We start from the raw sequence: 18,503 nt of genomic DNA on the forward strand, positions 1-18,503 counted from the left end.
GGGGCTCCTCCCTGGCTCAGTCGGTGAAGCACGTGACTCTTGATCCCGTGGTTGTGAGTGATCCCTGCATTGGGTGTGAAGATGACTTAAAAAAAATCTTTAAAAAAATTATAGATAATTTAGTAACCAGTAAGACATATTAGATTTACATAGAGTACACATGCAGAAAGGAGTGGAAAGGGGCACCAGATACTCTTCTTTAGCCTAACGCTAAATATCCTTACTTAGCTGAGGCACTCAGTCAACTCTGAACTTAACACGGCCGCCCATCGTTGACACCCATTCCAGCCCCACAAGTATTCTGCTCAGGTAGTGAAAATAAATTCCAGGGGCGCCTGAGTGGCTCAGTCGTTAAACATCTGCCCTCGGCTCAGGTCATGATCCCAGGGTCCTGGGATCGAACCCCCGCATCGGGCTCCCTGCTCCACGGGAAGCCTGCTTCTCCCTCTCCCACTCCCCCTGCTTGTGTTCCCTCTCTCGCTGTGTCTCTCTGTCAAATAAATAAATAAAATATTTTTTAAAAATTAAGAAAAGAAATTCCATAGCTGCTCATCAAGCCGAGGAGAGCTGCTTCTGCGGCCAGAAGTACTTGCCCCGGTGTCTGGGAAAGAAGAAGCCTGTGGGATTGTGTCCAGGTACCTTCCTTCTGCAGAACCCCCGCCCTTCAATCTCAAGTTCTTGTCCCCCGTCCTTGCACCCGCATCACGCACCAGAGACCTATCATAGGAACATCACTTGCACCCTGTCCTAAGTACAAGAGCGTGCCCATCTCATTCCCCATACTTTGCGCCATGAGAGTTTGGTGAGATGGATTTCATACGAGTCTAGTGTCTATTTGATCCATGATCTTTTCTGATAGGTTGCTTGCTAGTGTACGTGGAGGTAGCACTACCGTGCATTCAAGTCACTTCTCAGCTTAACCTTCTAAGATCCTCAAGAACACTTTCTTCTAGGACCACAGAGTTGTCCATCAACCACCCAGTAACCAAGAATCTTTTAAGGAGAGACTGGCCACCAGCCGCTTCCTCTTTTCAATCGGGTTTCACTTCAACCTCACACAGAGGAACCTATTCAAATGCCTACCTTTCAGCATCCTTAGTCGAACTAATTTCCTGTGCCTTAAGCTTTTGTCTGCCCCAACTGGCTTCTTTATTTAACAAATTCCCTTTATCTGCCGCTTGAGGCAAAGCTCACTTGGCCCCAGGAGGCATGCAATATTTACTAAAGTTCCTCCCCCACTTTCCTGCCCCCGTCTGGCGGTTGTCTGCCTTTACCTTTAGGTTTGCAGTCATGGCCTGTTTTTTCCCTGTAGACACCGGCTTTTCTGAATAGTAGGATTATTCAGAAACGAATGAAACGTGTCCTTTACCCTGAGAACCGGGTGCTTGAAATTCAGTAAGCAAGGCTTCTAATCCTCCCACTTTAGAGCTTTGAATCCAGACTGTGAAATTCAGAAGAGCTTGGCAAATCAACCCAGTGTGCTTCTTCCTTTCAGGTACAAACTGAGAGGGAAATGCAAGGCGAACATGAAGAAAACGTGAGCTTTAAAAACTAAAACATGATAAACTAACTAAAATAGGACACCGGAAGTAACAACCGCCTCCTTTTGGAAGATGAACAGAGAAAGATTTTCAAAAGAAAGGGATGTGAAAAGATGGAGGGGCTGGCTGGCAGGTGAATTTATCATTAATTCCCTTTCTGCCTTATCTCTATTTTACTAGGATACCGTCTTGGTGAGTCTGTGACCGAAAGGATAAGTGAACGGCTTTAAATTGAGTTTGCACCTCTCCTAATTCGTCTTGGCAACTTTTTCAAGATGTTATGTGGCTTACTTATGAAGATAGTGAATTTTGCTTTTATTTATTTATTTATTTATTTTAAGATTTTATTTATTTATTTGACAGAGAGAGAGATAGCGAGAGCAGGAACACAAGCAGGGGGAGTGGGAGAGGGAGAAGCAGGCTTCCCGCTGAGTAGGGAGCCCGATGCGGGACTCGATCCCAGGATCCTGGGATCATGACCTGAGCTGAAGACAGACGCTTAATGACTGAGCCACCCAGGCGCCCTGCTTTTATTTTTTTTTTAAGATTTTATTTATTTATTTGACAGAGAGCGAGAGAGTGCAAGAGCGCAAGCAGGGGGAGCGGTAGAGGGAGAAGAAGAAGCAGGCCTCCCGATGAGCAGGGAGCCCAACATGGGGCTCGATCCCAGGACCTCGAGATCACTACCCGAGCCGAAGGCAGACGCTCAACCATCTGAGCCACCCAGGCGCCCCGAATTTTGCTTTTATTGACTTTATTCTCAAACAGCAATCTTATACCTTCCTAGGTACTTATTTATATATACATACATATATATGTTTTACATATATATTTCTGTTTATATATTTAAATGTGTGTTATATATTGTTATATATAAATGTTTATATATATTATGTTTATATATGTGTTATATATATAATATATATATGTTATATATATATATAATATATATATATATGTTATATATAAAATATATATACATATGTATGTATGTATGTTAATAGCAACATAATTTATAGTGGCAAATAACCAAAACAGAAGCAATTTTAAAAAAGTTGTAGTGCATCTGTAATATGTAATATTATATAACAGTTGAGTCAGATCTTAATTTACTCATGTGGAAAGATCTCTATGATATATATATATTTTTTAAAGATTTTATTTATTTATCCATAAGAGATAGAGAGAGAGGCAGAGGGAGAAGCAGGCTCCCCACTGAGCAGGGAGCCCGATGCGGGACTCGATCCCAGGACCCTGGGATCATGACCCGAGCCGAAGGCAGAAGCTCAACCATCTGAGCCACCCAGGCGCCCTATGATATATTTTTTAAAAGCAAAAAACAAACAAAAAACACCTGGCTGGCTCAGTTGGAAGAGTGTGCTATTCTTTATCTCCGGGTCAGTGGGTTTGAGCCCCATGTTGGGTGTAAAGATTACTAAAAATAACAACACAACAACAAAAAAAACCCATAAAACAAAAAACAAAACCCACTCATGTTTCTGTGTTCATGTGCACCATCCATTTGATCTCATTTATTTATTTATTTTTAAGTAAGCTCTTTGCCCAACGTGGGGCTCGAACTCACAACCCTGGAGATCAAGAGTCACTTGCTCTCCTGACTGAGCCAGCTGGGCACTCCCTCTATGACATATAGATAGTTTCTTTCTGATATATTCTTAAGTAGAAAAAGCAGGTTGCAGAACAAAATGCATGATGAAATTCCATATTTGGATAGGAAAAATGTGTTACAATTCTGTTGTGTGTCATGTGTACACATAGAAATGTCTGGAAACATAATTTCAAAGTTAACAGTGATGTTAAAAAAGTTAACTTTAGGGGCGCCTGGGTGGCTCAGTGGGTTAAATATCTGCCTTTGGCTCAGGTCATCCTGGGATCTGAGCTCCGTGTTGGCTCCCTTGCTCAGCAGGGAGCCTGCTTCTCCCTCTCCTCCCCACTTGTGTTCTCTCTAGATATCTCTGTGTCTTTCTCTCTCTCAAATAACTAAATAAATAAAATCTTTAAAGAAAAAAAGTTAACTTTATGTAATAGTCTTGTTTTAATATTGTACAAGTAGTTTTCTTTTTTTTTTAAAGGGAATGACAAAGTCACACTGAGATCTTAGGAAGAGTCCCAAGACCTAATCTTTCCCTTAGTTCAACTATCTCAACTTCACCTTTATGTTCTTCATATCAGAAATGTTTTGATAGAGGGGCGCCTGGGTGGCTCAGTCGTTAAGCGTCTGCCTTCGGCTCAGGTCATGATCCCAGAGTCCTGGGATCGAGCCCCGCATCGGGCTCCCTGCTCTGTGGGAAGCCTGCTTCTCCCTCTCCCACTCCCCCTGCTTGTGTTCCCTCTCTCGCTGTGTCTCTCTCTGTCAAATAAATAAATAAAATCTTTAAAAAAAAAAAAAAAAAAAGAAATGTTTTGATAGAGAATATTCAAGAAAGAAACCCATCTCAACCTTGGCTGATACATTTAGGAAAATAAGAAGTCCTTTTTAAAAACATAATTATCAGGGTGCCTGCCTGGCTTCATCGGAAGAGCATGTAACTCTTGATCTCGGGGTTGTGAGTTTTGGCTTCATGTTGGGTACAGAGATTCCTTAAATAAATAAATAAATAAACAAGCAAAAAAAAGTAATTATCAATTTTTAAGATTCTTCCAAATAGATATACACCTCTAAATTCTGACTTGCAAAGAGGTTGAAGATATAATGCTAAGTGGAAAAAATACACAAACTTTTAGAAGAGGATGTATAAAAATTCACATAAAACCACCCATATTATATATACTGAAATATCTGTAGAAATTAAACTGTGCTTACTAGATTCACTTTATGATTCATTTCTCTATTGCTTAAATTTGTTCTCAATAGCAAGTTTTAATTTTGCAATAAAAAAAGTCCAGGCATCTTCTTTCTGCCTGTGGGTTCTGTCCCTGTGCTTTCATAAAAACACCTTTTTTAACGGGGGGGGCGGGGAATAGAGGTCCAACCTTGTATTAATTTATTATATCTTTTAAAGATTTTAGGGGCGCCTGGGTGGCTCAGTTGTTAGGCGTCTGCCTTTGGCTCAGGTCATGATCCCAGGGTCCTGCCTGCATCGGGCTCCCTGCTCGGCGGGAAGCCTGCTTCTCTCTCTCCCATTTACCCTGCTTGTGTTCTCTCTCTGGCTGTCTCTCACTGTCAAATAAATAAATAAAATCTTTAAAAAAAAATAAATAAAGATTTTATTTATTTATTTGAGAGACAGCACAAGTAAGGGGGAGGGGAGGGGCAAAGGGAGAGGGAGAAGCAGGCTCCCTGAGCTCAATCCCAGGACCCTGAGATCCTGACCTGAGCCCGAAGGCAGATGCTTAACCAAGTGAACCACCCAGGCGCCCCTATCTATTTATTTTTAATATTTTATTCATTTATGAGAGAGAGTGCGCACAGGAGCGGGGGAGGGACGGTGGTTGTGGAGCTGCTGGCCGAGAGAGAAGCAGGCTCTCCGCTGGGCAGGGAACCTGATAGGGGGCTTGATTTCAGGACCCTGAGATCATGACCAGAGCGGAAGACAGACGTTTAACCCAGAGCCACCCGGTTACCCCAAGAGGTCCCATCTTTTGAAAAGATAAATCCAGACTCTCTCTGGTTCCCTGATGATTGTGGGTTTCACTGTCCTCTGCCTTTGGGGTTTTGTCTTTACCCTAACATTCACCTGTCGGGAAGAAGAGTAGGTGAATGGCATTTCCAGAATGGCTTATCTCCAAAAGACAAGGTGGAACACCAGAAATCTTTCTTCTTCCCTTTCAATCTTTATTTTTCCCTTCTTTTCCTTTCCAATATCGAGCATGTTTTAAATAGGTGTTGGGGCGCCTGGGTGGCTTAGTTGGTTAAGCATCTACCTTTGGCTCAGGTCATGATCTTGGGCTCCCTGCTGAACGGGGAGTCTGCTTCTCCCTCTACCTCCACCCCTCCCACAGCTTGTGCGCTCTCTCTCTCGCTCACTCTCTCTCTCAAATAAATACTTTTTTTTTAAGATTTTTTTTTTTTTATTCATTTGAGACACAGAGAGAGAGAGAGAGAGCATGAGGAGGGGGAGAGGCAGAGGGAGAGGGAGAAGCAGGCTCCCCGCTGAGCCAGGAGCCCGATGCAGGGCTCAATCCCAGGACCCTGGGATCATGACCTGAGCTGAAGGCAGATGCTTAATCATCTGGGCCACCCAGGCGCCCCTCAAATAAATAAATTCTTAAAAAAAATACAATAGATGTTCTTTTTGCCACTCTAAATCTTTAATTCTTAGCCATTTCCTTGCCTATTCCCAACGTCTTATAGTTGAACTTAATCCAAAGCAGAAACAAGCAGTAATCAAGTGTGTAAAAACATCCGTTACACAGGAAGGTTCAGTGCTGGAGAGCTAACTTTGAAGTTTCCCTAAGACTATCACTTTATAATAGCTATTTCCCCATTTCTAGGCTCTGGGTCACCATTTAGTATTTCCTCAGATGTGTTGGCGATTCATTATGTGCAAAGAATTTTGTAAAAATGTGACATATTACTTTTTCTTTTTAAATTTTTTTAAAGTAAGCATTATGCCCAATGTGGGGTCTTAACTCATGACTCTTGAGATCAAGGGTCAGGGCTCCACCGACTGAGCTAAGCCAGGCGCCCCAGTGACATACAATTAAAAAAACAAAACAAAGCAGGGGTGCCTGGGTGGCTCAGCCATTAAGCATCTGCCTTCGGCTCAGGTCATGATCCCAGGGTCCTGGGATCGAGCCCCGCATTAAGCTCCCTGCTTGGCAGGAAGCCTGCTTCTTCCTCTCCCACTCGCCCCTGCTTGTGTTCCCTCTCCCGCTGTGTCTCTCTGTCAAATAAATAAATAAAATCTTTATAAATAAATAAATAAATAAATAAAACCCTCTAATCTCTTAAAGGAATTTTTCCTTCACTCGATACATTTAAAACATAATGAAAAAGCCAGGTGGCAGAACAGTGAGATGCTACGTTTTTAAAATGTCACACTCAAATCTGGTTGAATTATAAAACTAAAATGTGGGGATTTAGAAGTGATTTCATGTACTATTTTAATTGTTGGATCAATGCTTTCTGTTTTTATTATCTATCTGTTCATAATATAGTGCTTGGCACAAAACTCAAATACCTGACAGTTGAAAAGGATTTTGTGTTGTCCTTAGGTCTTGGCAGAAATTATCCCCAATTTCTTCTGTCAAATGTCTAGATAATTTGATTGGGTGAGGTTTCACAACATTGGAAAATTGGGGGAACCATAAGGGAAAGGGCCAGAAAAACTGCCTGGTTGGTTACCCTCTGCTGCTTCGGAAAGTGGACGTTCCTGTGGAGCAGGAAGGCAGAGTGACTGAAAGTGCGCTCAACCAGATCAATTTGGGGGCGAGCCAGGATGGAAAGATAGTAAAAAAAAAGTATTCGTATCTTTCACAAATGCCTGCCCCGCCAGCTTCTTCTAAGGTGAGAACATAACGTACCTGGACAAAAAAGCCTATTTCAAACTTGCGTCAGAACTTAAAGGTCTTAAATAAAAAATGTCGGGTGCCTGGGTGGCTCAGTCGTTAAGCATCTGCCTTCGGCTCAGGTCATGATCCCAGGATCTTGGGATCGAGCCCCGCATCGGGCTCCCTGCTCAGCGGGAAGCCTGCTTCTCCCTCTCCCACTCCCCCTGCTTGTGTTCCCTCTCGCTGTCTGTCAAATAGTCTTTAAAAATAATAAATGTCTTAAAATAATTTTATTTCAACAGTTCTTTCAGGCAGAGTATAATTGTACGGATGGGTGGACACATAACCTTCCCTGTGAGTTACATTAGCAGACCTATTCCCCCCCCTCCTTCTTTAGCACCCTCTACCTTCCGTTATTTGCCTCATCCCTGGCTGCCCTACATTTAAGACTTACAAACCTAAGTGGTTTGTTTATCACTTCCTTGCCCCAACTTTTAACTGCAAATAACCACAAATTTTGTTGTTTCAATACTATTACACACATAAGGGAAATAAATTAGTTCAGATTTAGTTGATCAGTCACCTAGCAACTAAGTATACTTACTTACCTTTCCATTCCTCATTTCTAAGATAGCAGCCTCCCCAACGGCTAGAGAAATTTCAGTTAATTGTCCCTCCCACACATTAAAAGGGTATAAAGACCCATGTTGCGTGCCTGGGTGGCTCAGTCAGTTAAGCGTCTTCATGATCCCAGGGTCCTGGGATCGAGCCCCGCTTCGGGCTCCCTGCTCAGCAGGGAGTCTGCTTCTCCCTCTCCCCGCTCCTGCACTTTTACTAGCTCTGTCCCTCTCAAGTAAATAAAATCTTTGAAAGACTTTTTTAAAAAATCTGTCAGATAATTTTAACATTTCTTTTATCTTGATATTGGCATGTATTTTTCTTTTAAAAATTTTGAGAACTTGTAATTCATAGTATGATGGGTGATTATCCATTGAAACCTAGGTATTTTTGTGTAATAGCTAAGAGTCTAGATCTTCTTTAAGCCCTGTTTTAGGTGGCTTTTTCTTTTAAGATTTTATTTATTTATTAGAGAGAGAGCACGAGAGGGAGGAGGGTCAGAGTTCGGAGAAGCAGACTCCTCGCTGAGCAGGGAGCCCGATGCGGGACTCGACCCTGGGACTCCAGGATCATGACCTGAGCCGAAGGTAGCCGCCCAACCAACTGAGCCACCCAGGCGCCCTTTAGCTGCCTTTTTCTGACACCACTCTGGCAAGGGAGAGGGGACCCTGCCTTGTTACTGTTACTGCCTGATATGGGTAGACTTGAGGGCTCCTTGCTCAGCAGGGAAACTGTTTCTCCTTCTACCTCTGCCTGACCCTCTCTCTGGCTTGTACTCTCTGTCTCTTCAAGTAAATAAAATCTTTAAAAACAAAATAACCCACGTTTAATCCAGTTTTTACTCACTGAACTCCTGGTGAAATCAGGGTAGAGACAACAAAGGGTAAAGTGTGTATTTTATTTATTTGTACTTAAACCTATAAACCAATCAGCCAAACTGGTACTATTATCATGACACATTAAAATACAAAACATCTTTCTACAAATACTAGAATAATGAACAAATTAACAGTTCTAGTAAAACATCACGAGGGACAGAGGAAATCAATGAAGCACATTATAGCTTAACCCTTCACCGTTAGAGGTTATTAACAAGAAAAGCCTCACAATCTCAGAAAATACAAATTATCCTTCATCACACGTCTTTGTATCTTCACTTCCCATTCTTGAGGTTAGATTCTAGAGCCTAAAGATATCCACATTAGTATTGTATCTAGTTATCTATAGCGAGAAACACCTTTTATCATGTTGTCCATAGAGCCAATGCTACTGAAACCACTTTGACTCCAATCGTACCCCCTCAATGGACACAGTAAGAATAATGGAAAACAGAGTATCAAGGCATAGATATATAGGACCTAAAAGACAAAGCCTAGGAGAATAACAGCCACCACCCAAACTGAGATCGAATAATATACTCATCGTCACACATCTTCAGGCTGTATGTTCACAGAGTAATTTGGGAACAAATCCATTATTTGCTGGGTACTAAAATACTTAGCAGATTGTTGTATTACGCTATGGCTTTCCCCAGAAGTTTCTAAGATGGACTCCAAATCACTGATGGAATTTTGCTGGAACTGGATCTGGGGCTGCAGAGATTCCTCTCCACAGTTTTGGAGCTGATTGTTCCAGGCTTGGGGGCACCAGGTCTGACTGGCCCAGGAATGGTTGCTCCAAGACTGGCCATTCCAGGAGTGGTTGCTCCAAGACTGGCTGTTCCAGGTCTGGTTGCTCCAATTCGGGTTATTCCAGGTCTGGTTGCTCCATATTGGAAGGTTTCCGGAAGTGTTCCTCAGGTATCCCTGGTGGTAGGAATAGAAGCCTGGGTATTCTGCGGTTGGTGTGCTGTTCTGAAAGGGAATGGCAGATTAACTGAAAAGCTCGGAGGAAAATCAGAATCGTGTGCAGTTGGGGTTATATGGTTTAGCAATGAACAAAACTAAGAAGTCACTGAAAAGAAAGCAGTAAGTTAAAAGCTTCCTGTCACCTGACTCACACTCTTGCTCTCCTTTGGCCAGTGGTTTTTCTGCCACCTCTTACATTTCATTCTCTGGTTCTGGAACCAGGTCTTCACCTACAAAAAAAAAGTGACAGGAAAACATGAAATACCAGTAGTGTGGATGTACCAGGGATCAAAGAATATTGTTAACATTTTTTTCCCCTGACAGTATCTAAAGCTCAGGAACATGATGGAAACTTCTAGAGTCCTTTCTGCAATCTGGAAACATTCTGTGAATGAATCTCAAAACCCCTCAAGTCAGCTGGCTGCTTTAATAAAGCTAACCAGTTAGAGAAGATACACTACTTATCTACTCACTAGAAAGTTCACATTTAGATGTCTACCCATCCCCCTAGTGAACAGTTAAAAGGTACTTTGCAGTAAAAAAAAACCTCCCCCCATAAGCGCACTCCTTTTTTAAAAAATTTTATTTATTTGAGTGAGAGAGAGCACAAGAGGGGGTAGGGTCAGAGGGAGAAGCAGACTCCCCGCTGAGCAGGAAGCCCGATGTGGGACTCGATCCTAGGATCCTGGGACCATGACCTGAGCCGAAGGCAGAAGCTTAACCAACTGAGCCACCCGGGCGCCCCATAGCACACTTCTATATTTAATAGGATAATGGTGGTAATTTTAACCCACGAATTATAAAATATACCACTAGAACTATTTAGAAATTATCAAGTTATATAACAGCACACAAAACTTCAATTTCCAGATGATTTATAAACTGTAAATTAAAAAATGAGATTTAGAAGGACCAGAAGTATGTACGTACAGGTGTACACACCCACACACTATAAAATTATGGAATGGAGGTCTTTCTCTAAGTATGGTACCAGTGATAGAAAACCATAAAATATCTATTAGGCAAGAATATGAAAAATGATTAACCTCATTAGTAATCAACTGCACACAAACAAAAGATTCCACTTTTTATTTTAATGAGAAGCAGTGTTGGTTAAGGACTCTCCTAACCTGGAAGGTGGAAATATATAGAATTCCTCTGATCAAGGAGAAATCGGAAACATTTTTACCATTTTAGCTTATGCAACAGGGAGAAGTGGTTAAATAAATTATGGCATAATTAAAGAGAACATTTAAAGATGGTCATGAGGGGCGCCTGTGTGGCTCAGTCGTTAAGTGTCTGCCTCGGGCTCAGGTCATGATCCTGGGGTCCTGGATGGAGCCTGCCTCATCCTCTCCCCCTCTGCCTGCCGCTCCCCCTTGCTTGTGCCCTGTCAAATAAATAAAAATCTTAGGAAAAAAAAAAAAAGATGGTCATGAAATGTTACAAAGAACCCACTTTCATATTAAAATTATTTGTAGGGGGTAAACAAACAGAGCACACAGATATTAGTAATGCTCATCTGCAAAGGAGCCTTTTTATTTGTCACTACAAGGAGTACAAAACACACCCTACCTGCTTATAGCTAAGGTTCAGAATGTTGGAAAGTTCTTGCATCTGCTGGAGACTGAGATATTTCTGTCTCTGAAATCGATCATTGAGGACATAGAGTTGGGTCTGAGAGAACACGGTCCTGATCTTCTGTTTCTTGCCCTGGGCCGTATCTTCCTTCCTCACTGTTCTCTCCTCTCCAGAAGTGGGTGGTGGTTTTACCCTGGGACTGGTGGAGGAGTCGGGGCTGTCCTGAACAAGCAGATCCATGGACGAAGGAAGAGGAGAGACTGTGGGGAATAAAACAACACTTTTCTCTAAAACTTTGCAGATACTAAATCATATTTGCAAATTTATTGTTTTCATAGCATTTTTAAAGTCCTCACAACCTCAGAATTAGGTAGTTAAAAACTCTTACGTGACCCTGAACACTTTGCTCATCTTCGTGTGATGCCAACCCACTAAGTGAACTAGTTGTCACCATTTCACATCCAATGGACATGGCCAACAGCTTACCCGCTGGGAAGCAGAGGGGACCCAAACCTCTTTTTTTTAATGATTTTATTTTTAAGTAATCTCTCCACCCAACATGGGGCTCTAATTTACATTGTCGAGATCAAGGGTCACATGCTCCACCGACTGAGCCAGCCAGGTGCCCCTCGAACCTCTTTGGCAAAAGATTTTTACTGCAAATTGATGCTCAAGAGCCTACACTGTGACTGCTCAGAAAGGTGGGAATGATCACTGGACTCCTTTTTGTAAAATTAATCATCACCTACATCAGATTCTAGAGACCCTTTAAAATCCACAGCTTACTACTGCCCAGTTCCAAATACCAGGACTAGCACGAACTGGGAATTCTGATAGGCTTTTGTTTCAGACTGCCTTTATGAGCTCTGGGACCCCGTTTCCAAAAGTATTTCTCTCCCTCACAGAGGGAGTTCCTTCACTGATTAAAGCAAAGTGACAGAGAAAGTTGTCTAGCACAGGACCTGGCATGTATTGACTTTCTAACTAAAAATTAATTTCCTACAAAAAAATAAAAATAAAAAACAAAAAATAAAAAAAAATCATTTTCTGTATATTGCCTAGATTTGGTAGCCACTTAAACTCTTAATTGCACTGAGGTATTTATTTCCCGTGCTCAACCTCAGTTCTCCCCTAGTCTCTATTCCATGGCAAAAATTCACAATCTAATGCTTCTTGTGAGTAGACCTAGAAGGAAAGAAAATGGGGCTAGACCAAGGACTACAGTGGGGCATCTCCTAAAAACGATCTCTACGAAACTTGCACTTGGCTTGCTAAGGAGGGCGTGCCCACTTGCTTATGCCTACTTGCTCATGCTCAAGCTACTTCTCATGATCCAGCGCTGTATTTTCAACGTTTGAAATTAAGAAAAGGCATCAACATGAAGTTTAGGAAAACAGGGTAACATTAAAAATCTAACATTCCAATAAAGTAGTTGCTTACTTATTCCTTCCCCACAGCTTAGTTTTAGGGGTAATCATCATGTAAACAATTTTTAAGTCTTTACCGTAAATCTTAAAAAAATGACAGTTACCACAAATCTTAAGAAATGGTAAAAGTTAAAAAAAAAAAAGAAATGGTAAAAGTTTACATTTTCATTTTTAACTGCTGCCCGACTGACTTACAAAAATGCACTGCCTTTACGGTGTCCTGAGCACCCACCCCACCCCCCACCCACCTGTGGTTACCATTTAGAAGCCAAACCGGGTTTCACAAATTTGGGCTCTAGCCGCTTTGACTGTCAGCAGATTAAACCTTCTAGAATTATCTACCATAAAATGGGACGAACATTTCCCCAGGAGAGACGTGGGCATAGGAGGCTCCCAGAAACTCAGAACTGCCCCTGTTAGTAACACCCACAGAGCCAAGGAGTGGGAGAAGAGCCGGTCACTACTGTCGTACAAAAGCAAAACGTTTCAATAAGGTGAGATTCATCATTAGCCGCGCCGTTTCTGGCACTCCGTGAAAAAAGACTAATCAAAAAGGGGATGCTCACCGCATCCCCCCCTCCCCAGTTGTGATGCTAGGACTTCTGGCTTAGCAGTTACCGCTACTGTGTCCTCAGCACTGCGTGAAGATTTAGACGTCAGCTCACTTATCACAACACATTTGTGTTTCCACAGTGCCTGTGCATATAAGCCCTCAAATACCCAGTGAACAGTCGAAATGCCTGCATCCTGGGGCCCTTGTCTCTTGACTGACACCTGGGACAGGTGAACGGGCACCCGCCAAGTTACAACCGAGACAGGTGCTGAGAGGGTTTATTGAGGACACCTGCTTGTATTAATGGACTATAATTGTTCACGAGGGAAACAAAGGACCCTGACCCTCCTTCTCCTTTCACTTTCCCTCAAGGAAAGCAGCTTTTCGAGGATTCATTTTCCCCTTACCGGTCTCCGCGTGGGGCGTCTCAGCAGATGACATTTGCAGGGATGCATAATTTTCTTCAGGCCCGTAAATCTCAGGCATTGGAGAAGAGTCCCTAGAACTGGGTGCTTCGGGGCCAGGCGGGCATAGGGGCAGAGCTGGATCTGCACTCATGTTGGTGAGTTAAGGGTAGACGGAAAAAAAAAAAGAGCGAGATTGTAAGAAAGGCCCAGGCTTATGGATCTAGGTGGAAGAGCTGAGAAGAGTAGAAAGACCTCCAGATGTTAAGAGTCTGAGAAAGACAGGATGAAGTGCGTCACCACTGCAACAGTAAGAGCCAACCAGCCCAATGGAGCCGAAGGTGAAAATTTTGGAGGCTCTAGATTTATAAGGAAGGCTCGACCATCCTCAGACCCGCCCCTCCTGGCAGCCCCACGCCCACACACACCCTTGCGAATTCTCAGTTAATCCTGTCTGCCAGTCTCACCAAGGCCATTGTAATGTAAAAGGTAGCTGCCGGGTAGTCCAGACTGGGTGGGGAATGGGAAAACGGGGGCCACAGAACCTCAAGAAAAAGTAAACCCAACAATTACCATATTTCTGGGTTCACCGTGTTTCCATCTTTTCAAATCAAAGATGCACCTGAGGCTACCTCAGGTGATTGAACCTTCCACTTAGAACAATTAATTTCTTGATTTAAGACCTCTTAGGGTCTCAAAATCGAGCTGGTGCTGGCAGAAACTTCAACCTGGTAGCTCTGTTTTCCTCTTCAAGTCCCCCTAAGGTCACAATAAAACACATATTGTATGTCGCTAAGGTGTCAGTTGATATTAAAACTAGTACTTGTTTTCAAGGCCCTCTTACTGTTTTTTAGCTTTCAGAGAGACAGACAAGTCTTTCCCGCAGGACTGTTGTCTCCTTTTTAACAAAAGCCAGAGGAAAGGAGCGGCAGCCTGCTGACCTGCTGACTTTGTGCCCTGCAGGTAACTATGCTTCTGCCATCAGTATGGGAAATTTGTAAGTAGTTTCTATATACACATTGCTGGATAGACTCTTGGCTCAGTTTCCTCGTCTGTACCTCTTCCTGTGTGGCTGTAAAAGGTAAAGAAAATAAAGAGCTAAATCCTCATAATAGTTGACATCATCAGTGATCTACAAATGGGGGCTGTTAAGAGAAATTCTATCTTTATCCTACGTTCACGATCTCCAAGTTTGAAATTGCCTTTCGTTGTGATTATTATTTTAATCCAGTGAACAACATGATAGATTGAGAGCACCCCCTTCTAATTTTATCTCGGACATTCCTAGATGTAAAATAATGAAATTTCTTGACTTGTAAACCAACCCAGTTGAAAAGAGGGAGGTCAAGAAGAACATCCCCTAAGCAAATGATATTCCTGTAAATGGTCTTGCCAAAGCGTTTGTGACAAGTTCCTTTTAGAATCGGTGTTGGGCCCTCCTATCTCTTCTTCCTAAGCAAACCTCTTCTTCTGGCCTTTCTCCCCGCCCCCCTCCCCCCCCCCCCCGCCCCCGCTCTTTTTTAAATCAACTTTTCTTTCTCTGGCCTGGCATTTCTGTCTTGTCCTGCAACCCCACTCCATCTCTGCTCTCAAATTTGTTTTTTTGTTTTTTGTTTTTGTTTTTTCTGTATGTTTTCCAAAGAACCAGTTTTTATGGTTGGGTTTCAGCATGAACATATTTATAGACAAAGATAACAGTCTGCAGCTTTCAATTTTCCTCCCCACTCTTAAATTCAATATCCGAGAAACCTAAGATTTCTTCCTCTTTTCCAGTCTCCCACTCCTCCAAGTAAACCCTTAGCAAATTCCAATTGTATATTTTCCGGAGATGCAAGCCTGACTAATCCTCGCATGCACTCTCCTCCTTGGGTCTCCACCTAGAACTGCTTGCTTTGCTTCCACGAAAAGAGATCTTCGTTCTTAAGGATGCCAATTCGTGAGCATAGGAGGATTGCCAGGACCAAAGCACAGAGATCAATTCTTTGTAATCTTTTCTTTGTCTTCTCAGACCATCATTCTGGAAGGGAAAAGAGTAGGAATACGAGTGTCAAGGAAGAGGTGGGTGGAAATACATTGCGCTCAGGCAGACAGTCTGTCTCATTTCAGAGTATGATTCCTTTAAAGGGGGAACGTGAGTGATGGATGGAGTGAACTAAACTTATTGTGGTAATCCTTTTGCAACATCTACGTCTATCAGTCCATTGTGTTGGCTCACCTTAAACTAATACAATGCCATATGTCAATTACTTCTCCATAAAACTGGGGGAAAAGTAAATTAAAAAACAGAAAACTTGACTTCCTGGCTTTCAATTAGCACGGCTGGTAAATGAGTGCAGTCAAGGCCACCAAACACCTTAGTTTGCCCGCAGCTCTCTAAACCGCAGGTACCAGAAGCTTTGTTCTTTGCTGACGGGGGTCTTTGCCCGAAAACCTGGGCCAAATGCTCCCCCATCCCCCCACCTGTGTCTCATTGTATCTAGGGTCAGAGCCTCTGGAGTGAAAGACCAAAGGGAAGGGGGCTGGTAACTAGAAGGCAAACTTACTACATTCTTTGCCCTGGAAAGCAATTTGAATAAGGTTGAGAGAATGCTTAGGAAGGTGTCGGAGACCTTGGATTTGTTGGGGTGTGGGCTGTGTGGGTGGAGGAGGGGTGTGTTACAAGGTGCTTAGAGTCCAGGGCTCAAATGCAAAAGTGATTTTAGATTTTGTTTTCCTAGGAGCATCAGCCAGAAGGGAGAAGAAGAAAAGAGCTAAATATGAAAAATGAAAAATATTTTTCAGAAAAGATTTATTCCTCACTTAAAGGTAAGAAATGCACATTAGGCAACATCATCTTTTAAGAGCACAGGTGTCCTAACTTTGCATCAGATTTTGCTGACCTGTCAGGATAAGGAGGAAGCGACAATCATCATGAATATTAATATAGACTTCACTGCCCCTCGATTTTCAGGCATAGTGTACATATCAAATGTGGAATTATCAAATTTATTATTAATTTATCACTGGTGGGATCATCAGATTGGTTATTGATTTATCGTTGTTTTTACCCTTCACCCATTGTCCATTTGCGTTTACTCGAGTGTATCCAAACTGAGAGGCATTCACCTGTTTTCACTTAATTCTCCGGTAAGTTTCTGCTCCTGCTTGTCTCTTCTTTATATTGTTTCACTCTACCTGATAACCCCAATCTTTAAGTCACTGTTTCTTGTCCCTATGCGTACAAACATGTGTGTGTTTATAGATATATTTAGTGATTTTTAACATTTATCGGCTAGGAACTATTTATTTATTTATTGCTTATTCAACTAATAGTTCATGAGTGCCTATCATGTGCTGGAGAGAAAAGAAATTAATTAAACAACATCTCCACTTTTGAGGAGCTAGCAGTTTAGTAAAGTAGATCAAAATAAAGCAAAAAGACAGTTACAGTGTCATGTGATGAGTACCGAACACAAAAAAAAAACAAAAAACAAGGTATGTACTAGATGCTAAGGGAGAACAAACAAGGGAAGGTATGGCCAGGGAGGGGAATCAGAAAAGACTTCTTGGAGGATTTTCGACTGAGCCAAGATGGACAAAATGTTGAGAGCGTAGGGAAGGGAATTCCAGCGAATGAACACTTTCGTCAAAGGCGCTGTCAGTGTCTTAGAGAAAATAATGGGTCATTGGAAAATAGGGTTGAGAGACCTGAAAGGTAATGAAGTGACCACAAATAGTATAACAAAAACAAAAACAAAAGAAACTGCACATTTAGAATTAAATCTCCTTTCCTTAATTTATACTCTATTGATGTTCCACCTGCTAATCTGTCTCTCTGTCTCCTTTATGGTTCTTCTCAACCGCCCCCCCCCCCCCCCCGGCCCGGCATCTAAAAGTTAGAGTGTCCCAAAGCTTCGTTCTCAAACCTCTTTTCTTTCTCTCTCTCTCTTTCTTCCTTTTTTAAAAGATTTTATTTATTTGAGAGAGAGCGAGTGCGCACAAGTGGAGGGAGGGGCAGAGGGAGAAGCAGACTCCCCGCTGAGCAGGGAGCCCCGATGCGGGGTCGGATCCCAGGACCCTGAGATAAGTCAGATGCTTAACCAACTGAGCCACCCAGGCGGCCCCGCAACTATATGCTTTTGACCTTTAAATGTACGTCTTTACCCCAGACCTATTCCCCAAACTCAATCTCATATATTCAACTGCCTACCTAACATCCCCATTTGGATTTCTAAAAGGCATCACAAAATTAATATTTCAAATGAATATTGAAATATTAGATGGGTGCTTCCTATAGTGTTCTCCATCTCAGTGGATGACAATTCCATCTTTTTAGTTGCTCAGGTCAAAACCTTAATTCCAACTTTGTTGATTGTGCCTTCAAAATGTCTAGAATTCAGTTGCTTCTTTCTTTTAATCGTTTGTGTCCTCCAGTGTTTCTTTTTTCAATTCTTGGAGTGAGTTTTGATCACATGAACTAGGGCTTGGAGAACCAGCAGAGTAGCAAGAAATGGTTATTTCTTTGAAAGAACATTTATATATTTTATTATTGCCTGCGTCACAGGAGAGCTAGGGGCTTGAAATTACCTGTGACCCCTGGCAAGTGTGCCAACCCAGGCTGCATTTGACCTTTTCTGACATCTCCAAGATTACCACTCTTTCCACATCACCATCTACCTATCCCTTGGATTATTCCAATAGCCTCCCAACGGGTCTCCCTGTTTGCACCCTAGCCTTCCTATAATCTAGTCTCAAAGTACTGGCCAGAATGAATTTTGTGAAGACAAGTCCTATCAAGCTATTCCTTTGCTCAAAATCCTCTTTCGGTGTTCTCACATTTAGATTAACAAGGCGAAGCTGGATTACCTGAACCCTTTTGTGGCCTTGTACTTAACTTCCATCCTGTCACCTTGTGTTCTCCTCCACCCTCATGAAACTGCCTCCTTGCTGATCCTGGAACAAGCCAGAAAATCTCCTGAATCAGGGCTTTTGCTATCACTCTTATCTCTCGCTGATCTGTTCTCCCCCAGAAATATATCCGGGTTGATCTCTCACCTCCTTTACATCTTTATTTTTTTTTTAAGGTTTTATTTATTTAT

At 42.3% G+C, this 18,503-nt stretch overlaps 1 protein-coding gene across 1 annotated transcript; it reads right to left on the reverse strand.

Moving 5' to 3' along the window:
- Window positions 1-8,528: 8,528 nt before the first annotated feature.
- Window positions 8,529-13,755, reverse strand: NANOG (Nanog homeobox). Its single transcript, XM_036116599.2, has 4 exons — window positions 13,429-13,755; window positions 11,036-11,301; window positions 9,604-9,690; window positions 8,529-9,466 (listed from the first exon to the last, which is right to left on the reverse strand). Exons 1-4 carry the CDS (start codon window positions 13,577-13,579, stop codon window positions 9,038-9,040), a joined length of 933 nt encoding a protein of 310 aa, XP_035972492.2. The 5' UTR covers window positions 13,580-13,755; the 3' UTR covers window positions 8,529-9,037.
- Window positions 13,756-18,503: the final 4,748 nt, after the last annotated feature.

This window comes from Halichoerus grypus, chromosome 6 (assembly GCF_964656455.1).
Source record: "Halichoerus grypus chromosome 6, mHalGry1.hap1.1, whole genome shotgun sequence".
In the NCBI taxonomy this organism is placed as follows: domain Eukaryota; kingdom Metazoa; phylum Chordata; class Mammalia; order Carnivora; family Phocidae; genus Halichoerus; species Halichoerus grypus.